The sequence below is a fragment of the Hydractinia symbiolongicarpus genome, chromosome 6 (genome assembly GCF_029227915.1).
Source record: "Hydractinia symbiolongicarpus strain clone_291-10 chromosome 6, HSymV2.1, whole genome shotgun sequence".
NCBI classification, from domain to species: domain Eukaryota; kingdom Metazoa; phylum Cnidaria; class Hydrozoa; order Anthoathecata; family Hydractiniidae; genus Hydractinia; species Hydractinia symbiolongicarpus.
Window position 1 is genome coordinate 30,787,023 of NC_079880.1, and position 16,090 is coordinate 30,803,112.

Consider the following 16,090-nt stretch of genomic DNA (forward strand, 5'->3'; position numbering starts at 1 on the left):
AAAAGAAAAATACAATAAATGTACTATTTTTTAAAATAACTTTTTTTCAATTTATTAAATAGATTATTTGTCCTTAAAATTTTTTTAAACTTTTTAAGCTCCCTACCTTTTACTTGCACTTTAAAATCGAAAACGAAAGAAAAACGATGGGCCGTAGAAGACATACAACAATCAAAATGGCCGACGATAAAGTTCCACGCAAACCAAGGTAAAACAGAGATACTGACTGTAGCTAGCTAGCTGCACTATTTTTTATGAGCATAACCGTTTGTACTGACTATGCCGTAGCAAATGAGTGGATAATAACACGTGAGTTACAGTTGAGCCTGTAGCTAAGGCAGAAGGAAGTTCTACCTCAGTTTGTACCGTCCAGGCCGCCCGCATGGAGCTATACATTTAGCTAGTTACCTACGATGGCCTCTATGGCTCACTTCTCTTCCAATTTAAAAGCACTTCTTTTCTATGATTTAAACGGTTTTCTTCTGTATTCTCACCTTTTCTGTATTTTTACACTTCTTTTCTGAACATAACACTTCTCTGCACGTGGTCCAAAACTTTTTCTTTACAACTTAATTTAAAAATCTGGTCTGCAAATTTACACACATGGTCTGTATATATATTTTTTTACTTTTCGCAGGAAGTATACCTGGCTAACAAGGGATTACAGGGGAAGTCCAGTCATTTTTCAAATTTTTTTTTAAAAATCAAAAATCGTGTGAATAATTTCTGAAAATATTTTTTTAAAAATTTGTATTACAAATGATATAGATGTCTATCAAAGTTTAGGATTGCAACTTTTTTTTTAAATGACACAAAATTTTTATTGTTATCATGGAGGTCTGGGCTCCATTGTTTATTTTGACGTATTCATGACAACAGCTTTCTGCATGCCGCAATTCTTCAGTTGTCAAATACACCACTTCAAACAAGTCATAAATATACTATTGTTTTTTACTGTTATCATGGTTACTTGTGGTGCTTAAAACTCGTCCACCAAAAAATCGGTAGCTGATGTAAAATAAACAACATCGTAAGAAATAGCTAGCAGCTATAAAGCGAGATACACCATATCCAGCAGACACGAATTTCGTTCTTTGTGGTATGCATTTCACGTCCAAATGTTTTCAATGCAATGTCAAGGTATTTCTTGCACTTCTTAAATTTTTCTTGACTTCTTTTCAAATTATCTCTTTTGTAAATAAGCTTGTTGCGAACTTTATTCACCTTCAATACAACTGTCTTTTGATCTTTTTGTCCATTAATAACCAGGAGGTAAAACTACATTTTTTTTTATTTATCTGTGGCTCTGTGAGAAAGTTTAAATTATTACCAAACGCTATTCTACGGTATTTTCATTCTCGAAGCCGCTACCTGCGTATCCGTGGGGTATATTATTGGGTAAATAATACACTATATCATGAAGAACTTACCCTGCTACAACAAGCTCAGAAGTAGTGGTTAACCGAAGAAAACCCTGCTTACATCGCCCGGGAGAAAATTGTTAATGAAAAACAGCTACTAAACGATTTTAAATACGTAGCTGATTTCAAGCACACTGGACAGCTCAAGGTTTACCATTCAAGTACTCATACGCTGGGATGGTTGCTAGGACGCAACTAGCTGTGCTTGACCACAACTCGGGTGTAGAACGACAACAAGCCACTACATCCGATGGGAGGTTGAAGTTCATTTTCACCAAAATTATGAAGGAGTGGGTGGCAAAAAAGGTAATGAATCCGAAAGAAAAGAAATACAACTTGATGAAGAAAGTGTTTGGTTTGGTTCAAAAAATTAAAGGTCCTAAATTTTTTAAGTTGCCTGAGACACCCACAAATATGGCATTAAAAATAAACCCTTGGAAGGAAGTTGTTCTCTGGAATATGCGTTCAAAATTCACCTAAAAGTAACCCCCCCTGGTTTAGAAATGAGATTTAGCATTACATCAGGAAACGCTTATTTTACAATTCCGGGGGAGATTTGTTATATTTTAAAAACATATATTGTAAAAATTTCATTCATCATCTTTACAATTGTACATGTTCTTATATTTTATTTGTCCAAATCCATTCCTGACTCTATGTATGGCACTTATACCCCATTGGGCTGCAGGTATTCATTATGGATTACCCACACAACACATAATGGTATAGGTTTTCGATAACCTATGCCCAGTCTTCTATACACCCACCATATTGTTTATAAGCAGCAAACCGATATGATCTGTTGCACAGTTTATGATGAATCCCTCTCATGTTGTGAATAGCACCTAGTGCTGTCCATAGCACGGGTTCAGGCAAACAAACCATTTTGAATTCATTCGAATTTGTAACACACCTATGACCTAAGCGAAAAAAGAAAAAAGATCTTTAAAAAGGCTTACCCCAGTGTGTATATCAACAATGTAACAAACAAGTAATGTAACAAACAAGGAAGTAAAATACACGATAAGAAGATATTTTATTCAACAGAAACTTTGAAAATGACCGTCCGGAATATCATTTTTATCACAACAACATAAACTTTCCGCTTCAGTGACCATAGTTTTACCCTTTTTGCACTGGCACCACTCAACATTTCCAACACAATTTCCAGCTTCAACATTGCAGTTTTCTGCACCAACGTTGTTTTCTAAAGCTGCAGCCACTTCACTTTGACTCTGTTCCCGTTCGAACATGAAAGGAAATAAACCAAATTCTTCATCTTCATTAAATTCACCATCGCTTACATCAGAAGAGGAAGATGACATAACTACTTCAAGATAAGTTTACTACTGCAATGAAGTAATGTGTTGTCACGAATGATGTCAGAAGAATATTAGTGTCCAGACTACTCGTTGCGGAAAAATATCATGAAGTGAAAGTAGAAATGGTATGAGGGAAAATTGCTTTTTTCATGACTTTTAGAACCTTGCAGCTGAAAAAAATATTTTGGCTGTTATACAGACATGTAATATTGTGATTTTATAAATTTTAAAAATTTACCGGACTTCCTCTTTACTTTACCAACAGCTTGTAGCAGGTCCTAGTGCATGTGCATATGAATAAAATCATATCACAAATCAATTCAGATCAGTAGCAAAGTAGTTACTGCATGGTTTTATTTATCAATAGATTTTGCCAATAAATGGCAAAAGAAAGTCCTCAAAATCATGATAGTGTCCACTAAAAAAGTACAACATGCTTTTTCTTTTTAAAGAATGTGCTTTATAGAATATGGGAGTGAGATTTAGGTTTACAATTAGTCTTTTGTTTAGAACAATAGAATAAAGAATAATGAACAGCCAGGTTAGAATTTTGTATTCTTATTAAAAAACGAAATACCAGTTTATGGTCCACTACCATTAATTTTTTTGGAGATTTATTAATTGATAACACCACTTGATCTTTTTCATGGTTGGGAACTAGTATGTCAATTATTCACCCTTGTCTACAGGAATTTTCTCCGTCATCTATTATATATCGAAAAGCCTAGTGTTTGTTATCAAAGTCCAGCTTAATCAATATTCCAGACCAGAATTTGGGCTAAGATTTTTTAGAGTTTATGGAAGAGAGTGTTTTTCACTTTGGAAGAGAAGTGCTTTGAACAGGAAAGAAGATTTCTGAGGAAAGAACCAATTGTTTCAGTCTTCGAATTTCATATATATTTGCTTCGGCAAATAAATACCGAAGTAACTTCGCAATTTTTCAAAATCACTTTGGCAGTCCTTCAGCAGAAAAAATGCCGAAGACAATGGTCAAAAGTACTGAAGACCTTCGTCAATTGCCTCGGCAGACTTCGGCACTTTCTTTGACACTTTTTAAAATGAAAAAAATATAAATATGATGCCAAGCCTTGACGAGTATCAAACATCAACAAATTCAACTGAGTTAATCCTGATGTTTTTGTTTTTCTTGGGAACGATAATACAACTTTACTTGGTCACTCCACTATTTTGAACCGCAGGCTGAACTGAATAAAACTACGGGCCAACATTAAGTTTGTCAACACAGTGCAGTGAATTGGTTGAAGGGATCGTGTCGTCTACCTTCACGTCGTTTAAGGGTTTTACAACATTCTCCCTTAAAAGAGAATTCAATAGCTGGGGGCATCGAGACTAAATGTTTTTTATTTAGTGGGCAGTAGAAAGTTATTTGTGTGATTGTGGCGATATCTGTTTGATGAAATCTAGGAGTATGGATAATATGAATATTCATAAAAAAAAGGGAAACTACAACAGTCAACAATCGAGTTTTTCTTCGGCAATATTATTGCCGAAGCGAAAGCCTTATAACTGCTAATACTTCGGCAATTGCCGAGTGCCGAAGCGAAATTCGAAGGCTGTTGTTTTGACTGAGGAAAAAAGTGTTTTTATCAAGAATAAAAGTGATCCATAAGGGCCATCAAAGATCGCAGTTACCACCACGTGAAAAAGTTCATTATTTTAAAAAATGTATTATTGTCCTACTTTTCCAAAAAGGTAAAATTTGAGGCACACTACACCCTAGCACCAACATTTTACTTTATTTTTCTCTATTTTGATAAAATACTGACCAATTATAACCCTGCTCAAATCTCGCATACTTTAAAAAAAGTGTTTTTTTTACTTGGCTTACTGAACCAGACAATGTGGTTTTGCAGTGCAGTGATCACCAGGAAAATAGCTTCTTGACGTGTGCTATAACAGATGTAATGCAAGGGTCAGGGTTTTTTAAAATAACCTTTAAACACCATTTTGCATGGTAACACAAGTGCAGAGGCAAAATAATAAATAATGAAAATTTCCTAATGGTACTTTTGTGATGCAGACAACAGTATTCTGAGTTATCAGTTCCTTCAGCCTAAGAAAGCTCGACAGTCGCAATATCAGCAGGTAAATAGTTGACCTAACCTAGATCCCAACTGATCATGACATCTGACTTTTTTATGAAAAACATTTACCTTGCACCCAGCTATTTGCCACCCTATTGTGGCTTATTTTAAAGATTATTGATTAAAACTAAAGTTAAATCCTAACCACTGATGTATCACAGATGCTCTTGACCAATGGAATCTGCAGTGGTACAATTTGCAAGCAGAGGTACAATAAAAACGAAAATTTTCGGACAGAAAAACTTTCGGATTTTTTTTGTCTGAAAATTTTTCTGTCCAAAATTTGTCTCCAAAAATTTTAGTTTTTCTATTTTTTTTAAAATGGACCAGTGCATAGAAATTATGTATATATAAACAGAAAATCAATAAAAACTGCAGTTTTTGTACTTATTATTTTCGTTATTCTCACATTTGATTATGATCTAAACTACTGTGCCATCAAAAAAAAAATTAAATTTCGATGGATTTTCTAAAAAAGTGAAGAACTTTAGGTTACTAGGTCCTAGAAAGCTGAAAGTTTCAGCAATAGTGTACACTGCTATTATCTTTTATTCTAGTAGTTTACAACTTAGTAAAAATAAATAGGTTACAGAAGAAAATATCAGCTACCATTAAAAGTAACCCTGAATATTTAACCTTAATGTTACAAGACGGAAGACTAGTTTAAATGACCAAAGGGTTATAGGGGTACATCTTGTTATAAAAATGTGAAAGGATTTCACTGAAGAAAAGTGAAAATTTGTGGGTTACCTTATTTTAGGGTTGCAAGAGTTTTTAAATAGTCAAACTTAGACTTTTTTTCATTGTAGTAGTATCAATTTTACCTCTAGTAGTTCAAAGTGATCATTTGAGTGAAAATTAACAGGTTACATCGAAATTTAAGTTTTAAAGTAACCCTAAAAAGCTTACATCCAACTTGATTAAGTAAAAAGGTGAATTAAATTACAATTTGCATTAAAGTTATACTGATTTGTGAGGGTAAATGGGTTACACAAAGCATTGTCAAAAACTTCCTAGAATGGCTTTTTTTGCTGAAATTTACAAAGTCTTTCAAAGAGCATATTTTGATAGTAAACTTTCTTATATGCAAATGCAAGCTATGACTTTTATCAACAAACTAATACTTTTTTCATTACGTGAAAAAATCTGGGTTATAAAGTAGAAGCAAGATGTTGCTCTAAAAATAAAGAAGAAAACAAATGTTGCTCGTAAACCATAGTATAGTTATTAAAAACTAAATATGGAAGTTTGGAAATAAACTAGCAAATCTAAAATCTAAATCAAATTGGTGATACACCAAAATGCTCAACATACCACAAAATGTCACAATAGTCAGCATCTGAAATTGTGTGAAAGTTTCCAACAGATTGTTTAAAATTACCAAGAGTGTAAACCACACTTTCTTTGAAAAAGAATGTGTGCCTTTAGCTTTCAATTTTAAACTTCAGGCCATCACTAGATTTTCCAAATTTCTCTAAAAAGCGACCCTTTAAGTATGGTTGCCCTGCAGAAATTTTTTAACCCACAGTCATCAATGGTATCACACTCTACAGTAGACTCTTCATTTGTGATCAGTATAAACCTATGTTTAAGAAGACAAATCTTTTTCTGTGTGAAAGTCAGTCCTAAAAAATCCTGAAGTCTTACTCTATACTAAAACAAGCTAAATGGGAGAAACTTAAATACTTTCTAAAAACTTCTGGAAAGGTACCTCAATACTTTCATCTGTTCTACTAACTTAAATAAAAGCCAACTGCCCTGAAGCCAAACTCTTCAAAGCCAAATTGAACATCGTATTCAATGGAATTGCTAGATCTGTCTACCAATGAACTTCTCTTATAACTTTTGCCACAAAATGTTTCAGTATCTCCTTCATGCATCTTCACATGTCTATTAAGAAACCATTGGTAGTTAAATTCTTTTCCACATACTTGACATTTCTTCTCCATCTTGCCTTTGCACTTGGAATTATGTGACTTCAATAAATCTTTTCTGGTAAAAGTCTTACTACACTTTCTACAGAAAAACTTGTTCACAACTCAGCTTATGCCTGTATAGATGTTGTCGGTGTTTTAGGTCTTTTTGCATTTGTCACATTGATAAGCCATGACTTTATATTAGTTTTTACCTAGAAAGAGTTACCAAAACGTTTTGAGTTTATATTTTGAAACTTTGTAGCACATGGTTTGATAAAAAAGACTAGGTAAAACATAATGGTAGCAAACATTGCAATGCAATGTCATAAGTTTTGGTTCAAACATCTAACCCATTTTGTTTTTGTTTGAGGAAATGGAATTTGAAGTTTGGAATTTTAATGTAAAAATTAGAAAAAAAGCAATTATGGCTTGTAACTCTGTTTTACTCACCCAGAATGTTAGTATAACCCATTTAATTTCACTTATTTCAAAATTTGTACCTGTAAGAAGATAAATATAAAGTAAACCATTTCTCAAAGTAACCTTACAGGCATTAAAAATTTTAAAAAGCAATTATTCTAATAATTTATGTACTTACCAACTAGAACAGAAACAAAAATGATGTAACACAGGTAATTTCACAGTTTTCTCAATTTCACTTTAAACTTAAAGCAAGTACATAAAAAGTACAAAACAAAATTAGTATATACAAAACTACATTCAACCTTATTTTGTGGCATTGTTAGGGCTTGTAACTCTGTTTTACTCCCCTGGAACATTAAGGTAACCCATTTAACTTCACTTATTTCAAAATTTGTATCTTTGAAAAGATAAATATAAAGTTCTATCTTTTAACCATTTCTCGAAGTAATTTTACAAGTGTTTTAAATAGTAACCTAAGCGTAACCCGGCATGCATGTAACCTGCTTTTTTTCACATAAAGTAAAAAGTTATATCTCTATACATAGTAACACATTTAAGTTGGTTCTTTTTTATATTAGTTCATAAATTATACAACTTTTTCTAAAGCATTTAATTTTAAATGTAACCTGTTTATTTTCACTTTTACAAGCATTTAACTAAACACAGGTAGAAACCCCCTTTAATTTTTGACCATGATCATTTGGCTGAGGCTCTTTATATAAAGTTAGATCCTGAAACCCCTTTTTTAGGTCTTGATTGAATATAGTACACTTTAAATGCTTCTAACCTTTTTGTGTCATTTCCTGATAATCATTACTTTTGAAATTTGGTAAAGTTTGTTTAAAAGAATTACCCATACATTTTTTGACGTTATAAATCTTGTCCAAATATTTTCCGCTAAAATAATAATTTTAGTTCTTAATCAGGGAATTCCATGAGACGCGTGCGATCGCACGCGCACGCGCCCACACACGTGCAACAGCTTTTCAGGCGTGCGATTCATCGCACACGCTAATTACGCTCTTTACTTGCGTAAAGTAAAAAAATTAACGAATGAATTTTAATAGTTGATTTTCTACAGCGTAGTTAATATCGCCGCTTAAGGCTATGCTTTAAGCATTTAACTATTAAAAACTGTAATCCAAAAATCAATCGTTTTACATCGACAGCTTCAACTGTATCATTAAAAACAGTTTATAACCACTTGTGGTTAAATTAAATTTTTTTAAAAACGTTAATTAAACGCCGTGTTTTTTTCCCCGTGTTTAAACTAAATGTGTTTTTTTCTGCCTGTGTGAAATTAAATGTTGAACATTTTATTTTAAAATTCTAACTGTATAAAAGAACATAACATACTTGTTTTACTTTTAAAAATCTAAAGAACAACTTTAAATCTAAAAACAACTTTAAACTATTCCAAACAAGCCGTCTCCCAAAAGGTAACAAACAAAACTTGAAACCTCAATAAATAAAAAATGACTCCCATTTTTACCATTTTTAAAGATAATAGATAACCTACAGAGAAAATATAACCCTGGGAACAAGGTTGGCGATAAATAGCACTACAAACAAAATGGCAGACTATTGCAGTAAGTGCAACGTGTGGCACGTGTCAGCGTCTTTTCATCCACTGTTTAAATTTAATTATATGTTATTTACCTATTATAAATTACTTCCTACAACGAACCAAGGTGTTTTGTTAATATATTTAGCACTTTTACACCACTTAAAGAACACTCACGGGACTGATGAGAGTGAAATAAACCAGGAAAAAAATCGAAAAAACGCACGCGCAAATTTTCTAAAATAGATTTAAGCGTGCGATGTGTAGCACACGTGTTGTTTTCTTCGTGGAATTCCCTGCTTAATGTACACATTCGGATATTCCGGATAATCAATGTATATATAAAACTTAGCCTATTACTATTTTTAATTGAAAGTGAGTTTGAATGCCTTAAGGTGGCATGAATGGAGTTTATTTCTTCATGGCGAAGTTGTACCTATGGCGAAATTTTACCTCTGCAGAGTGGGTTTGCCCACATATGGCCATGCCCAAATATGGCTGAGATTATAAATTACGTGCAACCTTTCCATTTCTTACAATACTATGTTAATTCCTTTTTTGTGACACTTAAAAACTTTCAGCATCAGAAAAAATTAAAGTCTATCAATTCCACCAATTTATTTATTAAATAATATTAAAGGTTTTCATAGATTGCGCACATTACCAATGGCTGACAAAATATTTTTCTGAAAATGTTTGGATCTCTTAAAAAGTTATGAATAGTCAAATCATTAAATCAGGTCTATGTGAATTATATATTTGGCGCTCTGTCCTTTCAACGCCCTTACCCTCACAAAGAATTTAGATAGTAGACTCAAGAACTTTGACTCCAGAACTTCCATGGTAAGAAAAAAAATAGTGATGTAATACGGCCGTAAACATTAAGTAGATTTTATGCTTTAAACATTGTAATGTTGTAATAACAATTTTCCTATCTTAAAGCATGGCAAAACACGCGTATATTTGGTCCGGTGACAAAAATGGGTCCTGTGTGAGTAGAAAGTATTTCAGTCACTGGAAATAAATAGAAAGCATTTCAGTCACTGGAAATAAACAGAAAGCATTTCAGTCACTGGAAATAAAGAGAAAGTATTTCAGTCACTGGAAATAAATAGAAAGCATTTCAGTCACTGGAAATAAATAGAAAGTATTTCAGTCACTGGAAATAAATAGAAAGCATTTCAGTCACTGGAAATAAATAGAAAGCATTTCAGTCACTGGAAATAAATAGAAAGCATTTCAGTCACTGGAAATAAATAGAAAGTATTTCAGTCACTGGAAATAAATAGAAAGCATTTCAGTCACTGGAAACAAATAGAAAGTATTTCAGTCACTGGAAATAAATAGAAAGCATTTCAGTCACTGGAAATAAATAGAAAGCATTTCAGTCACTGGAAATAAATAGAAAATATTTCAGTCATGCTAATTACACAAGAACGTATAATTACCCCAAGGAATTGCAAATTGAATGAATTCATGAATATATATCTGGTAAAAATTGATCTTTTCACAATTTATTATTTCATACAAAATTGTAAGTACAAAAATATAATTGCAACCACGCCCTGTAACGGATTGGTTTAATTTCTAACGACTCTTATAAATAAAAGCATTTTCATAGAATCATTCTGTTTTTATTAGACGTAAATGGATGCTTATTTCATTCAACAAGTCGTAATTTTTACACTAAGAATAAAAAAAAAACGTTTATCCTTTGTTAAATTGTGAAATGCGGTTTTATAATTCCGTTTTTAATTTTGACTTCGATCCTTCAGTGCTGGTGGCTTCAAACTCGTCCAACACTGCAGGGTAATCGTAATCGAGCAGTAAAAGTTTATGAAGGACTGGACTTGCTCGCTTCAACACCTCTGGCTTTACGCTTCTTTTTAAGTCTTCCATTGGTCTGACGTATTTAGGGAGGTACTGGATAATTACTCCCGTCCTGGAATCGTTGCTTTTGTTTGGCATGGCGCAGTGATGAAGTAGACCCACAAATACGATCATATCTCCAGCCTTGCCTGTTGTTTGAACCATGTTGGCGTGAAACTCATCACCGTCCGATGGGTAGGAGATTTCAAGTTGCGAGCGTGGTCTCACTGCTGTTGCGCCATTTTGAGCGGTAAAATCATCCAGTGGTATAGTCACCTGCATGTTCATATGGAAGGGAACTTCTTTTACTTTCGGCTTTGCAGGCCAATGCTTGCGGTCGTGATAGTCCCAGTATGGATAGTCGATGTGTGGCTCTTGCCCACTCCCGCCTGGAAAGATCGTGTTTGTTGCGATCGAACCAAGTTGGAAGTCATCTCCAAGTATCATCGCTCCAATGTTTACTATCAGCGGATGTTGGACGATCTTTTCCCAGATTTTGCCTTTGTTTAATAAGTTCCAAACTCTTGCTTGTAGTTCAGGTTTCGCTTCTTCGTATCCTTGAAAATGTGTCGCTTTTTTACCTTGTGTTTTAATTAAATAATGTATTAAATCGCGGGCATGTTTAATTTCAGACGGCGTAAATACTTGCGGTATATTAACGTAACCCTTACCAGCCGTAATTTCTTCATACAGCTCAGTTAAGTTTAACTTTGGGTTGATATAGTTCATCATGTCCGCTCTAAAGAATTTTCTCGGATCCTCCAATGTACAGAAATCACCAGTGCATTCATCTTGTTGGCATGGCAACACGTGTGTGTAAAATGCTACAAGTAGGAACAAACACAACCACATTTTCTAAGACGAGATCTTTGATTGTTTGTGCCAAGTTTTGCGAACTTGATTCCTCACCGATTCTATACTGACTTTTAATCCTCCCTTGACGTGTTTTTTTCAGTCGTGAAAATTAACAAAATTTTGCTTGCAACGAAAGAGTTAACAAAAACACGTTTACTACGTCGAGGGTTCAGACATAGTTGTACAGTCAATAGTTGCTATTGCTTGATGTTTAGCTTCCTGTAACTCTTCACTTACTACGTCTTCTGCAACTCTCCTACGTCTTCTGCAAATCTTCACTTACTACGTCTTCTGCAACTCTCCTACGTCTTCTGCAACTCTTCACTTACTACGTCTTCTGCAACTCTCCTACGTCTTCTGCAACTCTTCACTTACTACGTATTCTGCAAATCTCCTACGTCTTCTGCAACTCTCCTACGTCTTCTCACGTATACATCATCGATGTTGTCGTAATTTAATATAAGAATCAGTTTAAACACACGCTCCAATTACAAAGTCAATACTTTTTAAGTTTTGTGATTATATTTTAATATTTCCAGAATAACTTAAACAATGACGCCCTTTTAAGCTTTGAGCTGTGTTGGTAGGGGTTGGCCATGAAGAAATATGATACGGAATCTGTTCACACAATAATGTTTAGTAGTCCCTTAAATTTAAAGTACTTTCTATGCATTATATTTCTCTTTTCCGTCCTCCGTAACATTGACCACAAAGCAACGCCTGTTAATGTGGTTTGCTATTTATCTTTAGCCTCTTCATGAGTGCTTTTCAAGAAATACATGAGAGGTTAGCGAGACAATATGGAAACGACGAAGAAAGGAAGGTCCCGCCGAGAAGATCTCAACACAGCTCTGGTATGCCCAACCATTTCACAAGACAAGTAGATAATTATTGGGATTTCATCAAGGCGGTAATATAATTTTGCTGTTATTATTATATTTTTGGATAATCTGGTTGAGCGAGACAGGTATTAAGCAAACAAACTCTTTTGTTTGTTAACCAAACAAAAGAGTTATGTTTGCACCCGTTTTAAATCTTCTAATTTTTTTTCTTTGATTATTTCGGATATTGTGCCTTTGACGCATATAGCGTTACCATTTTTGTTTAGATACCCTGGTTTGAGCCGTGGCTAGTTGCGTTAATGGTGTTTCATTTGTTATGTTTCGTGGTCGTCGTAGCGTCAGGAAAGCATTACAATACACAATACGTCATTTTCTTTTCGCTGTGTAAGTTTTTTATTAGCATGCCTCTCACGTGTTGATCTTTTATCTGGAGGAGAAAATTTTATTTGGTATCTGTATTTAACTGTATTAGCGTTGACCTCAAAGAAAATCGTGACTTCCTACGGTTTTGTTACTTTGGGTAGTTTTAATCGTATATTCTTTACAATGAAAATAAAGCAAATTATTTTCTTTCTTTCTTTCTCTTTTGTTTTTAAGCTATGCCAATCCGTGAACGAAAATGAGTCTCAAATTCTTCCATTAAACTCGGAGAAGGACATTAAATGCACTTGGGGACTTGTCTTGCAGGCTTTATACCATAGAAAAATCTTGAGGAAGTGGAACAGCTCCTTTTTTATAAAGGTTTAAGCAAAATTGAGGGATATTTATGATACTTAGTTTAAAAAGGAATTTAATCGGGATGTCGGTGTATTTTGTATTAAATTTGGCGAAAGTTTTGGTTTGATAATTTACCAATTTTTTTAGGCGGTACTAGTTTTACTTGCTATCCAATGTAAAAAGTTTAAGAACTAGCAATTAGACTGTTCTTTTACATTTCAGTAGTGTTGGTGTATTTATCTGAAAAACTGAATGAATATTCAGCTGAAAACTGGAAGTAAGCTGCCATCTTTTATTTTGTTTCTTTGAGTTGTTTCTTGTTGTTGTTTATTTTGTTTGTTGTTTTTGTATGTTTTTTTCTGAGATTTTTTCTCCTAATCCTATTCGCCGTTATTCTCAATGTTGTTTTCGTACGTAAAGAAAACCTTCCTGAAGCAATAAGAATTTTCGCGGATTAGAACAAAATTTGCGACCGTTTATGACCGCGAAGATCCCTGCACCTAGGGTACTATTCACTGGTGATTTCTCTATATTTAGATTATTTGCGAAAGAGAATTATTTCGACTCCAATGGTTTGTTCACGTCAACAGTGTTTTCTGCACCGATCCTATTCAACTGCATATGTCTAATCGTAAGTGGCACGGTTTCTTTACGTGTACTGTCACAAATTCACTTCTGGAAATCACAGCCTATAGATATAAGTTTTGAACATAACGTTTTTACGACCTGTTTAGTGTTGTATACAGCTTTTGTTGACGTGTTGAGACACACATACAGTTGTTTCTTAGATAACCACTCCCTTTTACTTTTATCTGTTTTATCCATCGAACGTTCGAGATGGTACGTTAGTTGGCACTAAATTAGAAACTTTGTTTAGATTTTGTGGTTACGAGCAGCTGCAGACGCAATGATCGAAATAAAAAAGCGACAAATTATCGACGAATACGAGAGGGAGAGAAAAGCGAAAGGTGAAGACGAGTCAAAGAAGAAGAAATAGAAGCACAAGCAGTGACATCGAAGCAGACACGTTCATAAGTAGACCAAAAGTATAACAATATCTCCAATCCATATCTCCAAATTAGAGAGTAACAACAAAAGTTGTAATTGGTGAATTTTTGTAGATGTATAATCAAGATTTGATGTCCAACTCGGTGCAAACTATTTCTTGTTGTCACTTATTTATTTGTTTTGCACCGCCAAACCGTACTCCACCATTTTGATATTTAACGAAAGAATTATTTCGTCTGCAAAAAAAATTACATCATAACAATATACTTGTGTACAACAAGTATAATTGTTTTTGTTACAGTATAAATTTTGGTATTTATTATGGCAGAAATGTTCTGTAATTTTGATGGTTTTTTTTAACTTAACTAAATCGTTTTTTACTAGTATTTTTTTTTCTATTTACACAAGTTTTATAAGATAACCGTTTTCTGAACTGAGCCTTAATTTTCTTAATAAAATACCTGAATATAGGTTAAACTTTTCCTATTTTTTATTCTCTATTTTTATTCCTCTATTTTCTTTCTTTTCTCTAACTACAATATTTCTTTACAGCTGTAAAATAACATAGTTATGTATTTTATTTGAGACATCTTTTATTTTTATTTAAAAAAAAGACTTATGTTTTGATTTTAAATGTTAATATCAAGGTCTCCAAAATTTTGATATTAACACGCTCAGGCTGAAACTTTGCTTAAAATTTTCTTAAGATTTTGAGTTTTTTCTAAGCACATTTCCTTATTAAATAACGTGTATTTGCTAATTCTTCTGCCTTACGCTCAGCTTACAATGCACTATTACATTATCTTTAATGAATTTAGAATTTAGGGATGGTGATAATAAATTAGGTTAGGTGGGTTTGTGGAATTTTTCTAATCAGACAGTGTTTATAACAGATATTTGAAGCATTCTGCTTGTATCATACTGCAAACGTTCTAATAAAAATAAGTAGGTAGATTATTGATTTCCGCCAGCGAAGGCGGAATCTTTAAAATCGCCTGAGGGGATAGGGAGATAGGGGGATAGAGAGATAGATGGAGACAGCGCAGCTAGGCTGGACGCCCGAAACTTATCCCGGCTAAAGATTTTTTTCTGGGAACGAGGCTAAAATGAGTTTTAAGCCGAACAGTGCAATAGATTATTTTATTATCCAATGAACAATACTTTATTTTAAAGTTTATATGCTATCAAAAGCTAAAGCTCGTGCAGTGTAGCATAATGAAGATCGTCTTATAATGCGCCATCCTTGATGTTACGTCATTTCTTTCTGTACAATTTTTCAAGCACGTAGATTAAAGTTATATTCAGCAGAACTAATTAATTATTCATGAATTTTATTTTTTATTTATTGAGTTGTATTCTAACATTGCAGGTAGTTAAGGCCAGGATACACTGCATAATATTATTAAATACATTCTTACAGCTATAATTTTTCTATAAAATACTTATAATTTGTTAAAATATCGTTATAATTTCATTTAATTTCATAACATTGTTTCCACAACAACGCTAGCAGATAATAGATTTATTGTCACACAAACAAAATGCATTAGAAACCAGATCACCAACAATATTATTAAAATCAAACTCATTTTATTTTATTCAAGTATTATAGCAATGCAGCAAATTATGAGGGTATAACGCACATGTCAGGTGTTGAAATTATACATATTATAGCTATATTATAAGAAATTATAAGAAAATATAACTCTATTTTAAACATATTTTAAGAAATTATATTGATATTATAAGTTATATTTCAGTGACATTGTACAAGTGTATCAGGCCCTTTACAATATTAATTGAGAATACTCAATTATTTGTTTACCCCATAATTCTCCGTTTTCAAGATCAACCTCAAATTTTAAAATCTTTTCGGCTAATGGCGGAAATCTTCAAGCCCCTGGGCTTTTTGTTTGAATATGGTAGAGAGGGTTGTTAAGGAATTGCAATAGGTGGTAAAAAGTTTTCCGAAATTTAGTGTTGCCAAGTTTTTTTATGGTAGAAATTTTGTTGAACGCAGTAATTGAATAAATTTCACACATAAAAAA

The 16,090-nt window shown here is 33.2% G+C and overlaps 1 protein-coding gene across 4 annotated transcripts; it reads left to right on the plus strand.

Annotated features, from left to right (window-relative positions):
• Positions 1 to 119: 119 nt before the first annotated feature.
• Positions 120 to 14,195, plus strand: LOC130648119 (transmembrane protein 18-like). 4 transcript variants are annotated; one of them, XM_057454146.1, is made up of 6 exons: positions 120 to 208; positions 12,226 to 12,385; positions 12,584 to 12,701; positions 13,260 to 13,311; positions 13,572 to 13,665; positions 13,912 to 14,195. In XM_057454146.1, exons 1-6 carry the CDS (start codon positions 147 to 149, stop codon positions 14,029 to 14,031), a joined length of 606 nt encoding a protein of 201 aa, XP_057310129.1. In that variant the 5' UTR covers positions 120 to 146; the 3' UTR covers positions 14,032 to 14,195. The 4 variants fall into 4 exon arrangements, with proteins under 4 accessions (XP_057310129.1, XP_057310126.1, XP_057310130.1 ...); XM_057454143.1 differs by having other exon boundaries at positions 121 to 208; positions 13,257 to 13,311; XM_057454147.1 differs by having other exon boundaries at positions 200 to 309; positions 13,257 to 13,311.
• The last annotated feature ends 1,895 nt before the right edge of the window (positions 14,196 to 16,090 follow it).